Consider the following 23,490-nt stretch of genomic DNA (forward strand, 5'->3'; position numbering starts at 1 on the left):
GAGATCCCCGTGTGACTGAGAGGAAAGGAACTCAGGACTGCCTCACAAGGCTCATGTTCTGCCTCAGCTCTACATACACTAACGACCTAACTGCCTTGGGGCCACTTGGTCTCCAGAGAAGGAGATCATCTTGATTCCTCATAAATACTTCAGAGCTGACATGATGAAAGTAGGGGTAGAGAGGAACCAAGATGGTCAGTTCCATCCTTACTCTGGTACCAAGTCAGATGGCCAAGCAAAAGTCATTTAAAAGGCTGGATTCGATAGATTATCACTAAGGTCCCAACAGCCTAAAGTTCAACCACTTGATTATGCTGATGACATGGAGATGGTATGTCAATCAACCATGTTATGATCGATCCTTTGGGAAGACCTTCACTAAGATGTGACTTAGAGCAACTACGTTAGTTTTCTGGACCTTGCCCAGTCAACGAACATTAATTGAACATCTAGTATCCATCGGGAACTGTAAGTAACAAGTAAACAAGATATATATTGACTCTACCTTCATGGAGCATGCATTTTTGTAAATTTCACTTTCCTTGTCTCCAACATGTAAAGCTTCTTTCATGTCTAAAAACCCTGTAATGTGATGATTCAGTGTGAACTCCAAAGCAGCATGGCCCTCAATATTCCCTCTCCAATTGATTTTTTAAAATTCCATTCACACGTATCAGAACCACAGAACTTACTATTAGCTGTAAAATAATCCCTGTTCAATTTAAGAGATATGCATTCTAAGATTTCAAACATATTTCTTTATCCTACCTCTTACCACGGAACACAACTTCAGTTGCCCTTGTTGGGGCATCAGCACTGCAAAGCTGAATGTGGGATCTGGAATCAAAAATCTTAAATCTGAGTTCTGCCCCCATCACTTAGTAACTGTGTGTCCTTGGCCAAGTCACTTAATCTCTCTTAGCTGCATTTATGTTTGTCACTTAGCAAATTTTTATTCCATGTACCCAAGTATGACAGAACTTCAGGAAAGCACTTCCCCTCTAAATTTGGAATCAGAATAATCACTCAGGATAACCAACAAGGGCCTACTGTATAGCACAGGGAACTATACTCAATAGTTTATAACAAGCTATAAGGGAAAAGAATCTGAAAAGGAATATATATATGCATATGTGTGTGTGTGTGTGTATCTGAATCACTGTTGCTGCACACCTGAAACTAACGCAACATTGTAAATCAACTACACTTCAATTAAATAAAAAAATGAATCACTGATTCCTCTTAGCTCACAGGCTAAGGATCAACAGAATGTTAAGAATCAATAGAATGATACATATAAAATCTCTTTCTAAAATAAAAGATGATGTCTAAATATTAGTTGGTGTTTGTAACTGGTATCACAAATACTCATCACAAAACAAAGATAAAGAAAAACTGTTACAGAATTGTTATAATGGAATTTTTTAATATATTCATCTCACCCAGCAAGTGTTCTGTGATTTTACAGACCAAAGGCTCCCAGTATGACCTCCTCCCATTTTTTCTGAAGGTATCTGGGCCATCAACTAATAGGTTCTGTGGATCCACGAGGCTGTAATTATCGTATCTTTCTAATAGTATCTGTGAAAGCTAAAAATATTAATATGTTTGTGTGTCATCTTACCTGCAACTGTATAATCAGCTGACTCTAAAGTGGGATTTTATGTTTGTACCTAAATATTTAGCAATTTTAACAGCACACTGAAGTGACAGACTAAAAATATAAAAAGACCAAAAAATGTTAACTGGCTCACGATAGAACTGCCTAAGTGTCCTCGTCCGTGGACACTCTGCTTCTTATGCCTAACGTCAACTCTAAAGCATACAGAAGTTCAATTCCTAAAACCTCAGCGTCCCTATTTGTTAAGGAGGAAAGAGAAGAATGAAATTTCATGACGTGAAAACCAAAAGCAATTTCACTTTCCATAAAGGATCAATCAACAAGCATTTATTTATATTCTACCCTATTCCTAGAACAGTGGAGATGACACGAGAGTTACAAAAAGAACAACATTCAGCCCTCTATATAACAAATGTGGTTACAAGTCAAACACTTTTATGTAGTAAAGCTCATACAAATGTGAGGGATCATAAGATGATTATTCTATCCCAAGCAGAATTAGTCTTTGTTTACACTTTGTAACAGACAATATTTTATATAAATATCTCTGACTCTGTGCTTTTAGCACAAAAAAAAAAAGAAAGAAAGAAAAAAGAAAAGGTTAAAAAAAATATGAGTGTAATAAGTATCTGTGATTTTTGTCACGTAGTATTCACATGTCTCATTCCTGGTACTAATTTCTGTGTCAGTGATGGTTATGAGAAACCGAAACTAATTCTCACTAGTTTAAGCAAAAAGGGATTTTACTGAAAGGATATAGAGGCTCTTACAAATTTGAGAGAAGGCTGAAGAAGCAAGCTTAGAAACCGCAGGAACTGTGCTCCTCTGAGAATATGCTTAAGACTCTCACTAAGGAAGCACGGGGTGCTGCTAGAAGGATTTCTAATTAGATAGGCAAGAAATTTCCTGGTGACTTTTTTTTCTTGGCTGTGCCACCGAGCATGCCGGATCTCAGTTCCCCGACCAGGGATCGAACCCGTGCCCCCTTGAGTGGAAGCACGGAGTCTTAACCACTGGACCGCCAGGGAAGGTTTTAAGACCTTCTAGAACATGGAGACTGCAAGATCTTGAAATAGGCTAGCAAATTTCTCTGAGCTATATAGTGATTCAGGGAGTACAAACTGCTGTTGTTTCATAACAGAGCTGTGATTTTTTTTAAAGGTTTTACAAAGCAAAAGCCATTCCAATTGCTGACGACAAAAGACTTGTTTCTGAAAGAAGATATTTTATTGAACTGAGATTCTTGACTAACAATTTAAATATATACAGATTTCTGCACAGATTTAAAGCATTAACTTCTATAAGCTTATGTTGAGTGTCTAAATGAATGTGTGCATGCCTTCTTACCCATCTGATAGACAACTATTCCCACTAACAGGAGATATGGAAATGAATGAAAAGAGCAGGTAATTCCTTCTTTATTCAGTTCCTAGATTAGGTCCTGAGACCAAGAGTAAGAATTAACAGGGGTGAGAGGAGCTGTAAGTGGTTAAAGTGCAAACCAGCTAAGTAATAACTGTAATTTCTTGTCTAGTGATGTGAAGAAGCTTGGAAACATACACATGTACAAGCAGCTACTCAACGTGGGACAAAATGAAGAAAGCAATTATATCACAGGAAAAGGAAAAATTAAAGAATAAATGTGACTTTATACCTACAACACTATTTTGATATCTATAGTTGCTGACAGAGGGTTTTGGGTGAAGGAAAAACAAAGATGGGAGAAAATAAAGTCAGCATTTCACATCTGGTTAAAGCAGCAACATGTAGTCTTGACATGGTTTTCACCAAAAGGAATATGGGCTTTTGGCAACACTGCACAGGGAACATTAGTCTATAGTTAAGTATACATTATTAATGTCATCTTCTGTATCAGTGCAACAAGTATCAGGCATGCATGCTGGGGAAAAATAATTAGAAAACAAACGGTTTAAGATTCTATATGGCTAATTAAGTAAAGTCTTTACTTTTTTCTCTCAGGATACTTGAAAATTCTAGCATTATGCCCAAATATCCCGATATCTTAGAAAATTTTTATACTTATTCTGTTTTGAATCCAAAATTCCCCAACCCTGAGAGTTCTGCATTCTTCTAATCCTAAAATCAGCACCTAGACTACAGGACCTATTTTCCTGCAAATCTAAAGGCTTGGTGTGAAAAATTCAATTATAATCATAAAATGATTGCCTCACGCATTCCTGCAAAGGAAACAAGAGGATCTTGAACTAAATGCCCAGTGCTTATTTGGCTATTTCATCTTATTTGGCTATTTCAATGTACAGTCTTTGAGGACAATGAGTCAGAAGCTCTACATTAGAGTCTATTGTACAGATCTACAGTTAACTGAGTTAAAAATTTATTCTAGCTCTAAACAGAAACTGAGCAATACCTTGAAAAGCTCCAAAATAATATTTGGAACATTTTTTAATGTTTCTTGCATGAGATTCTACTGACTAATCTATTCCTCACGTGCAAAACATAAGTCTGAGGATATGCATCTTGCATGTTGCTGAGAAGCGGCAATAAATAAGTTTCCTTCTAGAACCTAAAATATGACCCACTGGACTCACATTCCAGAACTTCTAATTTAGTTAATCCATAGGTGAAGAGTATTTACTATTATCTTCAAGTAAAACACACAAGTTAATCTGACACACTGCATGTATACATGCGCCATCAGTATGCTTCCTGGTAATTAGCCATACATAGCGGTGTAAATAGCCAATTAGTCACACAACTAACCCAAGTTTTTGTAGCTTTTAAATAACTCTTAATAAATTTTTAAATATATTAATGGTGCTATTCATCTTTTTCATGTATGTAGACATAAGTATTATTATATACGTAAGTTTAATTTTTGCCCAACACAGAATAAATATTCAGAGACAAGACAAATTTTAAAAGTCCAGGCTCCATGTCCACAGTAGTTGGGGAGTTCTTTGCTTCTGACCTCCACGCTCAATGGCTTAGAGCTGAGCGCAGCTGTATCCTCAACGTGTACACACTAAGAGCATGACTTGTGCAGGACACTGTGAAGCTGCAAAGCCAGCTCTTCTATTTGCTGGCCTTGTGAGTCTGGACAAGTTTCTTTATTTCTCTAAGACATTGTGTGCCCATCTCTAAAATGGGACTAATGATATCCACTCAAGGATTAAATGGTGCAATTCATGTAAAATACTTATCATGTTACTTGGCATACAGTAAGTGTGCCAAGTTTATTATAAATAAATACTGTTTATTATAATTATTATTATTTACTGAGAAGGCTAAAAGAAAATCAGAGTAACACCAATCCAGTGAATATCGCAACAAATTACATAGCTATAAAACTTAGAACCTACTGCCAAGGGATGATTTATCCATCTATCTTGGCAGAAGGAAGCCTGGTGTTAAGCTATTAAAAACAAGGCCAGAGGTTAAAAGACATAACCTAGTTTGACCTTTGAACTATATACCCTCACTTATAAAATAAGGTAAAGTTTAAAGTCCTCGTTTCAAAACTTCAGAGTAAGTCAAAATGCACTTGTAGCGTTGAAATACGGTATGCCTCTTCCTGGATTTTAGACAGAGAAGTTCTGGACCTAAGAACGAGTGAGGTGCCGTACCTTGCCTCGGAGAGTGCACAGACCTGCCAGCTGCTGGGGGGAACACGGCAAGATCTGTGACCTTAGAGGCCCAGCTTGACTTCACAGGCAGCGAGCTGGCTGGGACTGGGAGCCTGGTCTTTCCCCAGCAGGAGGGGCTGCACCCAAACCCAGCTTCCCCTAGGACTGGTGGCCGCCTTTCCCCAGCAGGAGGGGCTGTGACTTCGAACAAGCCCCGGGGGTCTCCAGGTGCTGTGCATCTGGCATTTCCCAGCTCGGACACTTAGGCGCCTGAGTTCACATTATTTGTAACCCAGAGATAAGGCCATGCTCATGCTTGCATTATAGGAAGGTTGTGTAGCCGGGGGTCAGGGCCCCTCCCATGGAACAGAAACACACTGTATGTCAGGCAGCTTCATGCTTATGCCCAACTCTGTGGAATAATGAGAGAATGGAGGACCACATATCCCCTCTTGCTGACCGTTTGCATTGATGGGCCCGCAGTAAATATGTTCTTTAATCCACACCATAAACCATGGTATTCACCTTCACCCTCCCTCACTACACAAGAAGGACAAAAATGGAAAGGGTTGTAGATGCCCTGATGTACACCTGTACAAGGTATTGGAAGGCTCAAAACCAGAGAAGCACCCATTCTTTTAAGTCACTAGAATAAGTTCAGCAATGAGAGCTGGACTTCCCTTTTAGAAGGTGTTACCTTTTGCTGACACCTCCCATTTCTAAGTCTAAAGGGCAAAAGGAGTCAGGCCTGCAATCACCTTGACCCTCTTTCAGGAGAATCATGAAACTGGATGCAGGGGCTCTTAGAGAAGAAAACATCTGCCCTGTGAAAACACATACTTCGCTTGAACAATCCTTCTGGTATGGGAGGTGATGCAGGTCACACAGATAAGATACGATTCTCAAGGCCTTATGGTGAAATACTGAAATATCTGCATTCCAGTAAATGCAGTTTTAAGTGACACACTGAGTATCTCAAATTTAACCTTCGAACACGTCTCTGAATAGACTACCAAATAGATTTAAATAAGTGTTTTTTCTTTGTTACCTATTGTACTATAATCTCCATGAAGGCCTATCTCCCAGAATTCCCCAAGCAATATAATTTAGTATCTACTGCTATGCTCTATCAAGAAGAACATTTTTGACTACAAAGTAAAACAAATTGTCATATTTTATTATAGATGGGTGTTCTTTTAAGGAATGCCAGGCTACATTTCAGTAAAAAAAAATTTTTTTTCACATAAGCCACCAATAAGGACTACAATGATTTCCCCAAATGTATATTAGATTCCATAATTATGATTGCAGTGCTAAGGGTGGCCTATCCCCTCACTACCCATACATTTAGACGCTCATAAAGAAGTGACTGAGTCCTGGCCACTAGAAGTTTTCTCTGGCAGAGGCTAGAAGGTCAGCTGAGGAGCATTAGTTGGGTAGGCACAACATCAAAGAACTGAAAATGTCCAGATAATCCCCCAATTCTCACAGGGTTCAAACTCCTCCCTGAATAAACATTCTTTCAGAACTGCTGACAAATAGCCAAACCAACTTCCTCTCCTTCTCTGTGTTCCCCTTTCAGAAATGAAATTATCTAGCAGCAAAATAACCACCCAAAGTGGAGCTACAGGAAGACAACTGAAGAGATTCCCTCTGGTTCATTAAGCTTTTAAATAATCGAATGGTTTTGTCCCTTGTTAAACAAAACGGCCTGACAAACCCTGATGCATTGGAGTTGTGGTTTCTAAGGAATTCCTGGCCCTAACCACTACACCTCCACTTGAGGTATCATAATTGTAAATTATGATAAAGTCCTGAATAATCAGATTCTGCTCTTCTTGGCTTAAAGCCCCGATTACTGCCAAGTCAGCAAATGTTGAACATGTAGACAAATGCATTGGCTCCAAGCCCAGCTTCTTAGCTTTCATGGATGCTTCTCAATGGGTTTAACTGGAGCTTCTCTCTTTTGTAGGCAACACAGGCATAAGAAAAAATCACAATTTTATATCACATTTTCTTGTCAGTACTTGAGGACAAAAGGTTTATTGCATTTGTACACACACCACCCATTTTGAAGAATTAAAAGGCTAAACTCATGCAGTATTCTCCAAGAATAAAACCATAAGAATAAATTTGGATTTATTCCTATTAGTTATCTTCATGGTAAGATGCGGTACAAAATCAATGCTAAAGTTGCTATTGTAAAGTCAATGCAATGGTGCAATGAGATATAAGCTTAAATCTTACTAACAGTGGTGAAAAATCTGCCTTCTTGATAATCGAAGGTAGCTCCTATTTCCAATTTCTGGAGAAGGGAGGGAAAACATTGACAATATATATTAAAACACATGACCTGAAAGACCTTTCTTAGTTATGTAAGTAAAGAACATTTTGCAACTTCCTCCGAAAGTCTGCATCTTAATGATTCCTAAAGCAGCCTGCTTAAACAAAGAGATAACTTTTATACAGCTTTGGCTGGGAGTCCTTCTGGGTGGAGGTGTTACTTGGAAAGACATCAAAACCCAACTGATGCAAAAATCATTCTTTGCAATTTGAACCTGAGCCACCTGCCATTTCAGTCATCTGTTGAGAGTTCTATTTTACTTCTATTAACTACTGAGCAAACCCTGAACCCCAGAGGCATCTCTTCCATTTCAGAGGGTAGTGAGGGGTGAAAGGTGAGGGAGGGCGCATATGGATGACGAACAGGTGATCATCATGATGGGGAAGTTTACAGGGAAAATTACTTTGAAAGCAGTAGGGTCCAGGATGTATGCTAATGTCTCCTAACCGTTCCCAAATTGTATCTTCTTTGTGGCTTTTCTGTGAGCACTTTCTTCTTCTCTGTATAAGCTCCCCCCCTGCAACTTTAAGTTATTTCTCCTAAAATTTGGCCTTAATTACACCATACCCTGTACAATTTTTTTTTCCACTGGATTCTCATCATTGAGCTCAAATTATCATTTGTGGAGGACACTGGGCTTATCTCTGCAACACTCAATGAACCCTTCACCATAGTATAGCAGCTATGATCCTACCCTGTGCCCCTAAGGAGGAGGCGGGGGGCTCCTGCTTGACTTAAGGCAGTCAGGGTAATACCATCCTTCTTGCCACAATATTGCAGATGGGTAAGCCTAGGACAACCAGCGAAGGACTTTGCTCTGCTTTAATATCTTGTGAGTCTGTAAGTCAAGATGATCCAAAAACATGAAAGCTCAAGACTGCTGTAGATGGTTGATGGCAGCCCTCTCTCTTCAGTCTGACTGGTGCTAGTGGCCATCATATGACTGCAAAAGAAGCCTTCATGAAGGCAAAGTTAATGCACAGAGAAAGGTAGAATCAAGAGAACTTAAGAGAAATAGACCTGGAATGCTAATCAAACCTCATGTGAAGTCTACATATCTCTGAAATTTAACATTACATAAGCCAAGAAATCCCCTTTATTGTTTATACCACTCTACATGTTGCCCTTTATATACTGCCCCCATATATTATTTAAATGCATATGTCTTTTTCCCCTCTCTACCTGGCATAGGCTGTGACCTGAAGGCAAGAAGGATGGGCCTTACTGCTTGCTAGTTTACAGAGTTATTTCCATAGTTGTTTGCACCTAGTAGGAATTCTGAGAGGCCTGGATTCAAAATCAAGCTCCCATACTTACTACTTATGTGACTTTGGTCAAACTGCTCATGCCTTAGTTCTTCCATTTAAAAATAGGGATGACAGAATTATTTTCAGAATTCAATAAAACAATATACATGCAAGTTCACAGAACAGGACCTGACATTTTGCTATTATTATTGTTTAGTAAATGCCTGAACTGTCCAACTGTCCCTCACTTTATAATCCACATATAAAAACACAAACCTTGGTCACCCTCGTCTACAATGATTATCATCATCTCTAACTCTTTTGTACCAAATTTCCCTACAAGTTATGAGAAGATCTTTGTACTGTACCAAACTACTGCCCCATGCTTGTTAGGGAAGAGTAGCATATTCAGGGCAACCCAGAACCTGAAGACCCGCTTCTGGCCAGGTTTCCCATGATATAAGATGTTTATCACCTCTCAGACTCATGTCCTAGGTCTCTGGCCTATGTCTTTCTTTTGTCATTGATCCCTCTTGCTCTGCAGGAATTTCTGACTCAGTGATCTCCCCTGTGCTAGAAGCATGGCTTCCATTTCTAAGTGTCCTTCTCTGCCATAAATGCATCTTCGACACTCCCCCATCCTTAGATTTTCAATAATTTCTTTTCCATTTCTCTCAATTTTTATACTTACTGAATTATACTGCATCATTAATACATGAATTTATTAAATTATATTTATTATGTATCCATATTTTAAAACAAATTTATTATGCAAAGATATACGAGAAATGAAATTCATGTAATATATGTTATTTGCCCTTTCCCACCCTGGCATCCTTGTAGATTCCACTCCCCTAAGGTATCCACCCCTTCATGAAATTAATTTTGCTTCAGGACAAATACAAATGGAACAAAGGACTCTTGCCTTAAGCAAGTCCAGAAATGTTATCTTAAGATTAATATTCTTTTTATTATTTTGCACTTGGTTTATTTCACGATTTGGAAATCTTAAACCATAAAAGTGAAAATAAAGTTTCTGATCCACAGTAGGCCAAAAGCGTGCTTGAAACTCTGAGAGATACAAGTGATGACAGAGGGAAGTCTGGAAAATGAAGGTCCTCCTCTTGTCCCTAGCACCTAACCCAGTGCCTGACATCTAGATGGGCTTTGGAAATTATTCATAGAACTAGTGATGAGACACTGAGAGGACTCCTGCCTGGATATGGGGGAAAGCAGAGCCCTTCATGCTGCTGTTGAAACAGGTTTTGGCTTCAAAAAGTAAGATCCAACCTTTCCTTCAGCTTTGCAACACTTCTGCTGAGTGCTGGAAAGGAAAGGGAGGTAAGGACTCCACAGATGACAATTCTATAGTAGAGTATCGTAATTCTAAGGATACGGTATTATTTCAGAAGAAATATAATTACGTACGCACATGGTATCAGTTGGTTATTCACATCTCCTGGATTTCCAGTTACGTGGGTGAATACATTGTTTGAGTCGATTTTCTGTTTCTTGCAGCCAAAAGCATTCAAAGATATCCAGATAGGGGTTTGGGTTTCACAGATGTATGTCTTAGTCAATACTCATCAAATGGTGCATTTCATTATACATAAGTTTTATCTCTTAAAAAAAAAAAAAAAGAACCTTGTAGCAACAAGAATGGTCCTAGAGAATATCATAGTAAGTGAAATCAGTCAGACAGAGAAAGACAAATAACATATGATATCACTTATACATGGAATCTAAAAAAATGATACAAACAAACTTATTTACAAAACACAAATAGACTCAGACATAGAAAAAAACTTATGGTTACCAAAGGGGAAGGTGGGGAAGAGCGATAAATTAGGAATTTGGAATTAACAGATACACACTACTATATATAAAATAGATAATTAAGGACCTACTGTATAGCACAGGGAACTATAATCAGTATCTTGTATCACGTGCTAAAGCAAGCACGGTGGAATGTTAATTGTGGAATCCAAGCGGTGGAGAAAAGGATGTTCACTGTAGAATTATTTACACTTTTCTGTATGTTTGAAATTTTTCATAATAAAATGTTGGAGGAAAAAGCTCTAGTTCACTCTTGTTCCTTGTATTTGAATGTCCTTAAATACTCTGTGATAACTTTTGGCTCTTGTAAGTATGGTAGCAGGATAAGTGTACTTTATCATGGCAACTAAGGTCTATTCATCCTCTCTCATGAAGACAGGTTATACCCACTGTTAGGTTTGACTATCAGAGTCTACGAAACAGTCATTAATAAAGTAAATTCTTTTTTCCCCCAATATTTATTTATTAATAAACACTCATAACACTAATTGCCTGGCATAGTTCTAAGTGCTATACAAATATCAACGTATCATTCTAAGACCAACTTACTGAAGTCTATTTTCATCACCAGTTTACAGACTAAGAAACTAAGACACAGATTCATGAAATAACTAACCCAAGGTCATCCAGCTGGTAAGTAACAAAATCAGGGTTTAAGCCGAGGCATTCTGATTCCAGTCTATACACTCTTCAGCACTGTACTTTCAATCCAACATAATCAACATGTGATCCTTTTCAGCAACTTCATCTGTGATCTCCGGTTATTTCAAGAAAACCTTAGAGACCACAAATGAGTCATGCTATTTGGTACAGACCAGTAATGAGCAAATTTTTTAAAATGTATTAATAGTTATCTTTTTATCACTTCATTTGTTGTATCTGTGTTGTGTATGTGTGTGCTTCATTTATTGTTTTACTCTTTAATAAACTTATTTTAGAACAGCTTCGGATTTAGAAAAAAGTCGTAAAGGTATACCACACACCACTAATATGGCAAATTTGATACAATTGGTTAATACTGACACATTATTATTAACTAAAGTTCATACTTTAGTCACATTTCCTTAGTTTTCTTATTTTTTATTTTTAAAATGTCATTTTACTTTTTTTATTGGAGTATAATTGCTTTACAATGTTGTGTTAGTTTCTGCTGTACAATGAAGTGAATCAGCTATATGTATACCTATATCCCCTCCCTCTTGGACCTCCCTCTCACCCCCCCACTGCCATCCCACCCATCTAGGTGGTCACAGAGCACCGAGCTGAGCTTCCTGTGCGTTATAGCATGTTCCCACTAGCTATCTATCTTACACATGGTAATGTATATATGTCAATCCTAATCTCCCAATTTGTCCCACCCTCCCCTTCCCCCCCCACCACCGTGTCCACATGTCCATTCTCTACGTCTCTATTCCTGCTCTGCTAATAGGTTCATCTGTACCATTTTTCTAGATTCCACATATATGCGTTAATATACGATATCTGTTTTTCTCTTTCTGGCTTACTTCACTCTGTATGACAGACTGCAGGTCCATCCACATTTCTACAAATGACCCAATTTCATTCCTTTTTATGGCTGAGTAATATTCCACTGTATATATGTACCACATCTTCTTTATCCAGTCATCTGTCATTGGACATTTAGGTTGTTTCCATGTCCTGGCTATTGTGAATAGTGCTGCAATGAACATTGGGGTACATGTGTCCTTCTGAATTATGGTTTTCTTAGAAAGTAAATTTTAACAAATGTGAAGGAAAATGAATCATGGTTATGCATCAGATAACTGTCTTAAAACCTCACCTCTAAACTGATTTTTGTTGTCTGTTTTTAAGAAGAAAATAGTACAAGTAGGAGCTTTGGTAAAGTCTTATTTTATCAACCATCTTATAGCTTAACTAAAGATGGTATAAGAGGCACTTGGCATCTAGATGTAAAATACAGTCATAGAGCACCACTGCTTTTTGCAGTGAATACATTCTGTGAAAGTCACTATCATTTATGGAAATGTTAACGAGCAAAGGTAAGTAGAACTTTTATAAAAATATTCAATGAAAATAGGGTCCAAGTTTACCCCATTCTCCTTTCCTCCTGGGGAAGAGGAAAGGAATCGGGAAGCAAAACAGTACTTCTACAGTCCAAAAGTTCACGCTTTACTGGACTCAGTATATGTGCCTGAAAATAGCGTGCAAATCGTATAAAAAGAATTGCATTTTAAATAGAAAACTAACCCAGGATCCTCAACAGAAAATGTGCTAAATCCTTTTTTAAGATGGAAAAAAACAATCCTTTCTTAACATATCCTTTTTGTAAATTTGCACATTTACACACTGGTTGTTCTTAAACCAGTACCTCGTTATATATCTCGACACTAACCCCCTCCCAATCTCCCTTGTTTTTTTTGTATGTTTGTTTTGTGGACACACCACTCATAGTGTATTCCTCCAGAATTTTACAACTTGTTAGAAAATGGCCAACTTCACACATAATAAAAGCACAGGGACTAACCTAATTGTAATGAAAATAGGATAGCATGAAATGAGGCTTTCTCTCTTAACGAGAGAATGTTCATTCTGAGCTTCATTTGTTTCTCACACTTTAAGTCATGATCAGAGAAGCTACTGAGCATTCTGTACTAGGACTGGTCCTTCTGAAGCCTACCTGAACTGCCACAAAGCACCAGGTTCGGTTCTCTGGGGCTGTAACAGTTTCACCACCCAAAGGAGAGCCTCACAGAGCTGGATGATCAAAATAAGGCCAAGACCTAAGTGGATGCTGGGCCACAGTTTACTTCAATGAAAGGAACCTCTGGGTAAATATCAGAATCAGAAATCTGTAGGTACAAGTGTTGCAGGGAGACAGTGCCATCAGGATTAAAACAAATAACAAACACACACCACCAACAATAACAAAATCACCAGAAGCAGCTAAAGGTTCCAAGTGGAAAGATTTGAGCCTTTATCTGATGACACTAGCTGCTAACCACCTCCTCTGCAGCTGCCATGGGCTTCCCCCAGCTGGAGGCCCTGGCATTTGTCCCCTCTTGCCACACCCTAGCAACAGCTGTTATCAGAAAACTGCACAGACAAAAGGATATCTTGTCCCCCACTCCCAGGTGTGTTTTCTTTCTCCGTCTCGCCTCTCTTATTCAACCTTAAACATATTTGAAAAGCTACAGAAAAGTGACTCGTTGTGCAGACGAGAGTAAATTCCTGCTCTCTCTGAACTCTTCCAGTATGGGGCCATCCCAGCCCTGATGAAAATAGCTCCTGTTGCCCCTGCTGGCACTGCCACGGGAACAGCTGTTTACAAGCAGGCTGTCTGATCCGCTAAGCTCTCTCCCCGCACTCCGTCTCCACTGGTGTTCCCCCAGCATCTAATAATCAACAAAAACAGTCACTGACATAAGCTTCCAAGGTTGGTTAAAGCTGATAATACGGGGACAAGGATCCCAGATCTGGGACCCATCTATCCTTGGTAGATAATGAGGAAGAGAGAAAAGTGTGATGACTTACTAGGTAGAAAGAGGGTTGATGATTGTTTCCTTTGTCTTTTCCTAATCACTAAACTCATAAACACCAACCACTTAAGAGCCGCCACCTAATAAAGGGATGTGAGTTCCTGATCCAAATAAATACTAGAAATTATAGGAGAGGAGAACAATCATCCATCACCTCTCATTCTCTTCTTTTGAGGTGTGTTTATTTAATAACTTATTTTCAGGTTTATTGATTCCAAAGTCGACAGAAGCCAGAACCTAAATATCAGATCGACCTTTTAGAAAAGTCATCACAAACATATTACTCAGAAACAATTAACACTGCACACATTTCAAAAACAGGTTTACGTAAGAATAAGTGCATGAAGGTGTAAAATAATTCCACAGTCATGTATTGAGCACTTACTAAGTGTCTTCCATTTGCATGAGGGTTTTGGCAAGTGACAAAGTACCTTCCCAGGCTCTCTCTCCAGGGGAGAAAGGAGTCTTTACTGAGCTTGCTATGTGCCAGGACTGTGCCTGCTGTACCCACATCTAGTGTGTGAAGCAGAAAAGATGTTCATAGGAATAGGGTCTGTATATGAGAAAAGCCTCTGGTGTAAAGGCAGTTCAACACTCTACACGAGGCTTGTCTGCACTGACTCCAAATACAGTCATTTGCCATTTCCTAAAGTTCTCCCTTTTTCATCTGAACAGGCGGTAATTTCCCAAGGCCAGGATATCCTCTCTGCTTATTAGAAGAAAAAAAGCATATTCCTCCTGCTTGGATCCCTACATTTCAATAGTAGCATCTGGTCAGTAGTTTTCCCTCTATTCCCTTTGGTTACAATGTCTAGTAGAGCTAGGCTTCCATATTAACGGACACCAGTAGGGGCTACCCCCTAAGACATTCTCTAAGCCAATCTCGAAGTTCCTTAAGTTCAAAGTGCAATAAAACAAACTACAGCTGACCCTTGAACAACCGGGATTTGAACTGCTCAGGTCCACTTATACTTGGATTTTTTCAATATAAATACTACAGTACTACATATTTCATGATTGGTTGAATCTGTGGATGGGGAACCAGGGATACAGAGAAAGTCTGACTATAAAGTCATACTCGGATCTTCAACTGTGCAGAGGGTGGGTGCCGTAACCCGCGCAGTGTTCAGGGGTCAGCTGTATTTCTCCTTGTCCTATTCTGTATCTCTAAATTCCGTATCTTATATTTACTTTATTGTAGATTGGCCTTTGGTTCCAGAAGCTGATTTTTACCTTCTATCAGCACACTGCATTAACACTGGCAAAGCAAATTCAGAAAAGCAACTCAATATTGATTTAACATGTTTTTATGAAAAAGGCAATAGCGAGGCTGTGAGAGTCTGGAAAGGCAGTCTGGTGTAGCAAAAAGGCAATACATCAAACAATTTGAAAGAACTGCAATTTCCTACAACTTCCCTAAAACTCATTGCCTCATAAATTGCTTTTAGGGACCCAGCTTTAATGACTGGATAAGACTGTTGTAATTAGCATATTTAGTCTAGGTAGATGAGCGTAACTGAAAAGCTTGAGGCGTTTTCTCTCTTAATTAAGCATTCCCCATTACATTCTTAATTCTCCTCCCTACCCCACTCCCCTCCTCACAGCTGGCAAAACAGTGAACTGTAATTTATCTTCCCATTAAAATGATTACAAATTCAGAATGAGTGGAGTTCAAATTAAGTTTTCAAAACCATATGGCAAGGGAGACCCACTTTAAAAGTTAACGGAGAAACTGACCATTCTATCTTGTCAAAACATAAACACTTCTAGAAATTAATTAGCTTTTCCCAACAGAAGGGAAAAATCATTTGTCTACTTGCTTGTTTGCAAAAGTTCTCATACCAGAATATCATAGTCTTACATGTATGATTCTGTTTTACATTGGTCTTACCCTGACACTTCTTAACCCTCTAAATTGTAATCTAGCATTTTGCGTAAGAGCAAGAACTCTCAGCTCTAGCACTTTCTGGCTGAAAAATCGATGGCCAGTTAGCTTACATGCTTCGTTCCTCAGTTTTCCCATCTGTAAAATGAGGATAACAAGTATATCTTCTACACAGAGTAGCTTATAAAGTTTAAAGGCATATATATGCTTTTGATAATATATATTAATATATATTTTAATAATATATATAAGCACTTGGAAGAGTCTTCGGCAGGTAATATATGCCATGTAAGTATTATTGTTATTATTATAATGCCTACCATTACCACAGAGAGAAGAGTGATATTCATTGGCCTTCTTTATTTAAATGCTCTATTACAAGCCACTTTCTTGCTAAGTATCTCTGGGATTAATCTATAGAAGAAACATAAGGTGGATTTTGGATGCTGTAATTAGAATGCCAGTTATGATTGCATGACAAATTTCAAGATAAAAGATTTATATATAAAACAAAAATAATGATTTAAAAAGTCATCGTATACGGACTTCCCAGGTGGCGCAGTGGTTGAGAATCTGCCTGCCAATGCAGGGGACACGGGTTCGAGCCCTGGTCTGGGAAGATCCCACATGCCGCGGAGCGACTGGGCCCGTGAGCCACAACTACTGAGCCTGCGCGTCTGGAGCCTGTGCTCCGCAACAAGAGAGGCCGCGATAGTGAGAGGCCCGCGCACCGCGATGAAGAGTGGCCCCCGCTTGCCACAACTGGAGAAAGCCCTAGCACAGAAACGAAGACCCAACACAGCCATAAATAAATTAATTAATTAATTAATTAATTTAAAAAAAAATGCTGCTGTGAAAATTTGTGTACAAATTTTTATGTAGACATATGTTTTTGTTTCTCTTGAATACATACCTAGGAGTAAAAGTGCTGGGTCACATGGTAATTCTATGTTTAGTCTTTGAGGAAATGCCAGAATGATTTCCAAAGTGGCTGCATCATTTTACCTTTCCACCAGCAGCGTATAAAGGTTCCAATTTCCCCGCATCCTTGCCAACAGTTCTCATTATCTGTCTTTTTGATTATAGCCATCCTGGGGATGTGAAGTGGTATCCAAATGCATTTTTAAGATACAAAAACACTCAAATACATTGAGCAAGGAAGTAAAATCTTTTATGACAAGGGAAAGCACAAAGAGATTAGGAAAAGGATCCTGCAGTCAGGCTGGAAAAGAAAGCAGGAGATGTTTTTAAATGTTACTCAATTTCATATCCTTATGCAACCAGCTGCCCTTACCAAAGTGTCAGGATTACGGAGCCAACCCCCAATTTCGCATCTGGAGCTTATAATAATCATAGCAACAACTACTCTTGATTTATTGATTTATTTTACAAAGTTCCTTCCCATGTTATGCCCCATTTGATCCAACACCACAGATCTTACATGGGAGGATATTATTATTCCCATTCTGCAGGTACAGTCACTGAGGCCCAGAGTGGCTAACTGACTTGCCCAAGCAAAAGTAGTTCAAAATAAATACATACATCCATATATACAATATCCATATATACATCCATAAATAAATATTAAATTAATAAAATTCACAGAGCTGGACCTGGAAGCCAAATTTTGTATTTCAAATCCCAATCCTGGTGTCTCCTTTCCTTACCACCTTCATTCACCTCATCTTTGCTGACCCAGAAAGCAATGGAAAGGAAAGAGAAGGCAGAGAGGAGGAATTGTCTGTGTGTCTGTGAGTGTGTGAGTGAGTGTGTGTGTGTGTGTAGCTATTAGAGGCAGGAGGCCTGGACATCACAAAGTCCCCACAATCAGCTTGTGAGAAAGCAGTTAGGGATGTGAAAACAGGTTGTGACAGTGAAAGCCAGGAGGGCTGCATCCCTACTCCTTTATGAGAGGTTCCTCCAGTAACCAAGAAGCTAGTGGCATACATCGCCACTTAAATCCCTAAATTCTGAATATTACATTATCTGTATTTACAATAGTATATTTAATTACATACACTAGTTATTCAAATATTCGAGTAATTACTATGTATTCTGTACTCAGCACAGTACAAAGATGGTAGAGATTTTTAAAAAGCAATGATGACAGTTTCCCAAAGTAAAATTAAGTAACTAACATTTACTGAGCCTTTTACATGTAGCATCTCCTCATTTAATCCTCACAAAATTCCTGCAAGAGAAGTAAAACGGAGGCACAGAGAAGTTAAGTAAATTGCCCGCAAGTCACAGGACTAATAAATGGAGACAGAATAAGAACCCAGGCAGCCTGTGTTCTTAACCACCAACCAATCCCTTCCGCTAGATCTTGCTCAGCTGGAAGTCACCTGTGGTGACACACAAGAGACCAATAACACTCATTAATTCCAACAACCGTTTGTTGAATGCTCTTCAACACATGAAGCCCAGGGGAAAACTCTCACAACAACCCTATGAAGTGCTATCTTCATTGCCTTTCTACAGATGAGGAAACAGAGGCTCAGAGAAGTGAATTAACTTGTCCAAAGTCACAGAACTATAATAGCTAAGGCTGGCATGGTGCATACTATATCCCAGGCACTGATCTAAGCACTAACTCATCTAATTAATCCTCATCACAATACAGAGGTAGGCTCCATTATTACCCATCATTCTTAGTTAACTCGTCCAAGGTCCCACACTAGTAAGTAGCAAACCCAGATTCACTCTGGTTTTAAAGTCCTCCTCAAAACAACTTAATGTTAACTCTTGGCAACAAAGTGGCTGAGCATAAATTCAAACCCAGGTCTATGTAACCCGAGTGCGAGACAGCCCTCTATCTTATCGACACACTAAGCCTAGCCCTCAAACTTGCTGTCGTGCAGAGGGATGCCTGGGACGAGGGGAAGTGCCCTGGGGACCTCCCCAACCAAGGCAGGGGTATTTAAGCATCTCGAAGGAGAAAGTGCTTTCTGGACAAACAGAGGCACCCTGCGGTTTATTATTTTAAAGGAAGTGAAACGTACCCAACTGAGGAGCGGATAAATTATTAAAGTGTTTCAAGGTGAATCAGAAAAGCTTTATTTTGATTTTTTTCAGTTAGAAAATCTCTTGATGGAAAAGAAGCTTTTATTCCCTTTAATTCTGACTATACATTAAAAAATCATCAAGGGATAGAAATGCGCAATTTGCCTCTTGTAACGTTAAACTCAATTAATTCTGATCTCCAATATTTACTTTCTCAATCTAAGGGCAGCAAGCAGGGTGGTTACCAAACCTTTAGGGATCGTTGCAAGAGTCTCTCTCCTTCGGGTCCTGAAACACAGCATTTTAGAAACCAAAATGAGCCTGGAAATTCAGGCCAAGAACTAGAAGTAAGAGGCAAGCGCACCGTTCCGATGGGACAGGGGCCGGCATGCAAGTTTTGGCTCAAACTCTGTAAAGCCAAGGGGTTTTTTCCCCTGGCAAACTGATTTATGACCACAAGACGGACAGCTGCGGAACCGGTCATACCATAAGGAGAATTCTCAAACATGAATCCAAGAAGGACAAGGATGGGATGGGAATGATAAAGTGGGCGGGAGGGGGTCCTGAATCTGGGGGTAACTGCCTGTCCTGGACGCAGTGACACACATCAAGTCCCAATTCTTGCAGCAGCCTGGGGCCGATGGACCCTGCTGCCCAAAATGTGCGCGCTGGGGGAGCTGGCAGCAGGGCAGCGGGACAAGGTGCCTCCACGCCCCCTTGCGGACCCAAATAATGACTAATGAGTATGTGCCAATTAAGTGATAGGTACAGTGTTTCAGAAATGTTCTCAGTTTAGCCACCACCACAACCGTTCAAGGAAGTTGCCGTGATCAGCCCCATTTTACAGATGAAAATACTGAGGCTCAGGGGAGTGAAGCCAGACTTGCAAGCCAAAAGGAAAACCTTAAGTGAAGAGGATCTGGTCTGGCTCCTTTTACCTAGGAGTAAAGGGGCTGGGGTTGGGGCCGGCGGGGGGCCCTTCACCCGCCCCTCTCGCTCTCTGAGGGGAGGAGGAGCGAGCTGTCAGCCGGGAGGCCCGGCAGCTCCCGGGTGCCCGGGCAGAGAGGGCGCGCGCGGTCCGCAGCAACGCGTCTGCGGGGCGCGGGGCTGCAGCAGCTGGGCGAGGGCGCAGCGAGCACCGCGCGCCCGCCCGCGTCCGCCTCAGGAGCCCCGCGCCAGTCCGGAGTCCGCAGGGCGCCGGGCTGCAGCAGCTAAGCGGGGGTGCGGCGCGGAAGGTCGACGCGTCCGCAGGCGTCCCGGAGCCCCGCGCGAGTCGCTACCCACGAACCACGGCGCGCGTGCGCGCGCGACTGCCACGGACACTGGCTGGCAGTGCCACCGCTAGCCTCCCCCGGCACTGCCCCTCATCTTACCGTAGCTGCTCTCCGGTGACCAGAACCTCAGCCATGCGCTCCAGCTCCCTTTGCTGCGCCCCGCCACTCCCGCTGGTGCTGCTGTCGCTGCCACCGCTGCCAGCGCTGTTGCCCTCCTCCATGGTCGGGGCTGCGCCGCTACCTCTGTCTTCGCTGTCCGCCGCGGGTTCGGGTATTAAATCACCCTGCCCTCACTGAAGCCCTCCCCGCCATCTTTGTTAGGGGCCGTCCCGTAGTTCAGACGCGATTGGCTGGAGAGGGAATCCCTTGTGGGTAGGCTGAGGCGCTCTGCGAGTCCGCCCAGTAACTCCAGCTTGGGGGCGTGGCTGGAGCCCCGCGTGGTCGGGGGCGGGGCCGAGAGAGGAAAATATCAACATCTGGGCGGGGGGCGGTTTTGAGCTAATTGTGCTGTTTGAGGTCGAGTTCGTTGTGGATCTCTTCCTTTACCCACAAAGCTCATGCTGTGGGATCCTGGGGACAGGCGGGGAGGTTACTAGACAAGTGTGGAGGCATTTTTATTATACTGTCCGTGTCCCAAATTGCCAGAGAGTGAAAATAGTAATTTAGCTAAATAGTGAACAATGAAGGCTGTACATGTCATTGCAGGGCTTTAAGCAATTAAAGCAACTTCCTCACCAAAGACAGCTTACTTACCTTACGGTGTAGTCAATAATGAACTCTGGCCTGGGAATCAGACAGACCTGGGATCCAGCTCCACACCTATAATTTTGTAACTAAATGTGCTTAATCCCCAGTTTCTTCCTTTACAAAATAAAAATAATTGTGGCTATCATCTGTTGACAATCTGCTGCATTAAAGATGCTTCAGGTAGTTGTTACCTTCTTTAACTGCAACAAATTATAAAATGAGTATTGTCCTCGTTTTACTCAGGAAGCAGGCCCGGAGAGATGGGGTAACTTGAGCCTCATTCTGCATAAAGTAGGAAAATCATTTAACAGAAGTAGAGGTCCCAGAGATAATGAGATTAACTGGCTGTTGCTCATGTTTTAATTCTGTAATCATTACATAGACTATCAAAAGTTTGCATGGACTTCAAGCTCAAAAATGAAGTTTCTATCCTGATTCTGTCATTTACCAACTTTGCAAACTTATGCTAGTTAACTTCTCTGGGCCTCAATTTCCTATCGCTAAAACAGGAATAATTCCTACTTTATAGGGATGTTGTGTGGCTTAAATGAAATAACATTATGTAAAATTTCCAAGTACATGCTATGTATTCAATAGATGTTCTCTTTAATATCATTACTGCTTTTAATACGAAGAAGAAGAGAAGGAAAAAAAGAAGAAATTCTTGCCAGATACTTTCCATTATGAGTTTTTGATGCTAGACAAAACACTTTTCCTCAAGTTATCTCTAATGAATTTTTTATTATTAATAGGCCTTCAAAATGAAGAAAGGAGAAGTGCAGACCTAGCCCCACTAAATCTCTTTGATTTAATGGTTTTAAGCTTTTTGAAAGTGCAAAATGAAAAACAAAATTACCTATTCCTAATTATCCATTGTTCAAGCAACATTTAGTTTTATCCAAAAGCTCTATCTACATATTGTAAATCGTATCACTATTATGATTGTCTTCCGGTTTTTCTCCCTTTAAATCTAGTCATGTTTGGTTTGAATTCAGACAGATTCCTTTACCTGAAAAATAAAAATGAAAAATGTTTTTTTGTAAAATACTTTCTTGTTTAATAGTTTTGGATAAAAAGTTCATGATCAAAAACTTTTATCATACAAGTTTATGATTAAAAAAAAACCTATTAAAAAAAGCATCTTAACATAAGGGGAAAAAAATCAAGTCAGTAACATACCTGATACCACTACTCCAGTGAGAGATAGGGCAGAATTTATTTTTTCATGCTTGATGAGAAGGTTGTGTGTGTGTGTGTGTATGTATGTGTGTGTATAGATGTGAACAGGAAATGGGGAATTGGCATGCTATTATTGTTTTAACCTTTCTTTTGACATATGAGACACACCATGTTCCATTGGGTTAGAAGACAGACCCTTTCTCCTAACTTAGGGAAACATTAGTGAACTGACTCTTGAGGACATGTGAGCATAAATGCCACGACTCTGAGCTCTGGAGCAACTGGTCCCAGAATAAAGTGTGACCTATAGGTATTGCTAGATGAGAGAAGGGTGCTGAAATGGCAATTAATCCAAGATCTTCAAAGGGCTAAAAATTCTAGCAGATCTTGGTTTGACTCCTGGCTCCATTAGAGAAAGTTCATTATCTTTTCTATGTTTTTTCCCTTCTTTGTAAAGTCAGGATCATACCACCAATCCCACTGGGTTGTTGGGAGGATTAAATAAAATTGAATAAGCCCACTTGTCATAGGTAGAAACTATTAAATGTGAGCCTTCGCCTCCAGCTCACCCTACTTACCTGCTTCATGCCTTCTGGCTGTTTTGGTGTTCTGGAGCCAGTGCTTCTCAAACTTTTGGTAGATAAGGATCAAATGTGTGTGCATGTGTGCTTGCACAGGCGTGTGCGTATGTGTGTTTTCAGTCCACTGAAGACTGACACGTTGGTAAAATACAGTAAAAGAGAAATTTAAAAAAACATACAAAGCACAAGCCCCAATTTTTTATTGTTGTGGGCAACAGACAGAAAATTGTCAAATTTCTATAAACATTTATAAATGATTTCTCTCAATATCTGTATGTCTCAGTGTCTCTCAATACAGGTAATGGTTACCAGCTGGCCGACCACGCTTTGAATAGTTCTGGAAAAGGGTGAGCAGCAATGTGAGAAGATGAACTTGATTAAAACCGGTGAAAGAGGGGGCTTCCCTGGTGGCGCAGTGGTTGAGAATCTGCCTGCCAATGCAGGGGACACGGGTTCGAGCCCTGGTCTGGGAAGATCCCACACGCCACGGAGCAACTAGGCCCGTGAGCCACAACTACTGAGCCTGCGCGTCTGGAGCCTGTGCTCCGCAACAAGAGAGGCCGCGACAGTGAGAGGCCCGCGCACCGCGATGAAGAGTGGCCCCCGCTCTCCGCAACTGGAGAAAGCCCTCGCACAGAGGTGAGGACCCG

At 40.4% G+C, this 23,490-nt stretch overlaps 1 protein-coding gene across 9 annotated transcripts in view; it reads right to left on the bottom strand.

Moving 5' to 3' along the window:
• Positions 1-20,735, bottom strand: part of DEPTOR (DEP domain containing MTOR interacting protein) — a 196,361-nt gene extending 175,626 nt beyond the window's left edge. For 4 of the 9 annotated variants that reach the window (XR_014236526.1, XR_014236527.1, XR_014236528.1 and 1 more), the window contains exon 1: positions 20,433-20,730. Coding sequence is in view for 4 of the 9 variants with exons in the window: in XM_082364388.1 (XP_082220514.1) it covers positions 20,433-20,554 (122 nt within the window). In the remaining 5 variants the exon portion in view is untranslated. Of the gene's footprint in view, positions 1-20,432 lie in introns of all 9 variants that reach the window. The other 5 variants (XR_014236529.1, XM_082364388.1, XM_082364389.1 and 2 more) reach the window with 5 other exon arrangements.
• Positions 20,736-23,490: the final 2,755 nt, after the last annotated feature.

The sequence above is a fragment of the Balaenoptera borealis genome (genome assembly GCF_965194805.1).
Source record: "Balaenoptera borealis genome assembly, chromosome: 17".
Classification (NCBI taxonomy): Eukaryota; Metazoa; Chordata; class Mammalia; order Artiodactyla; family Balaenopteridae; genus Balaenoptera; species Balaenoptera borealis.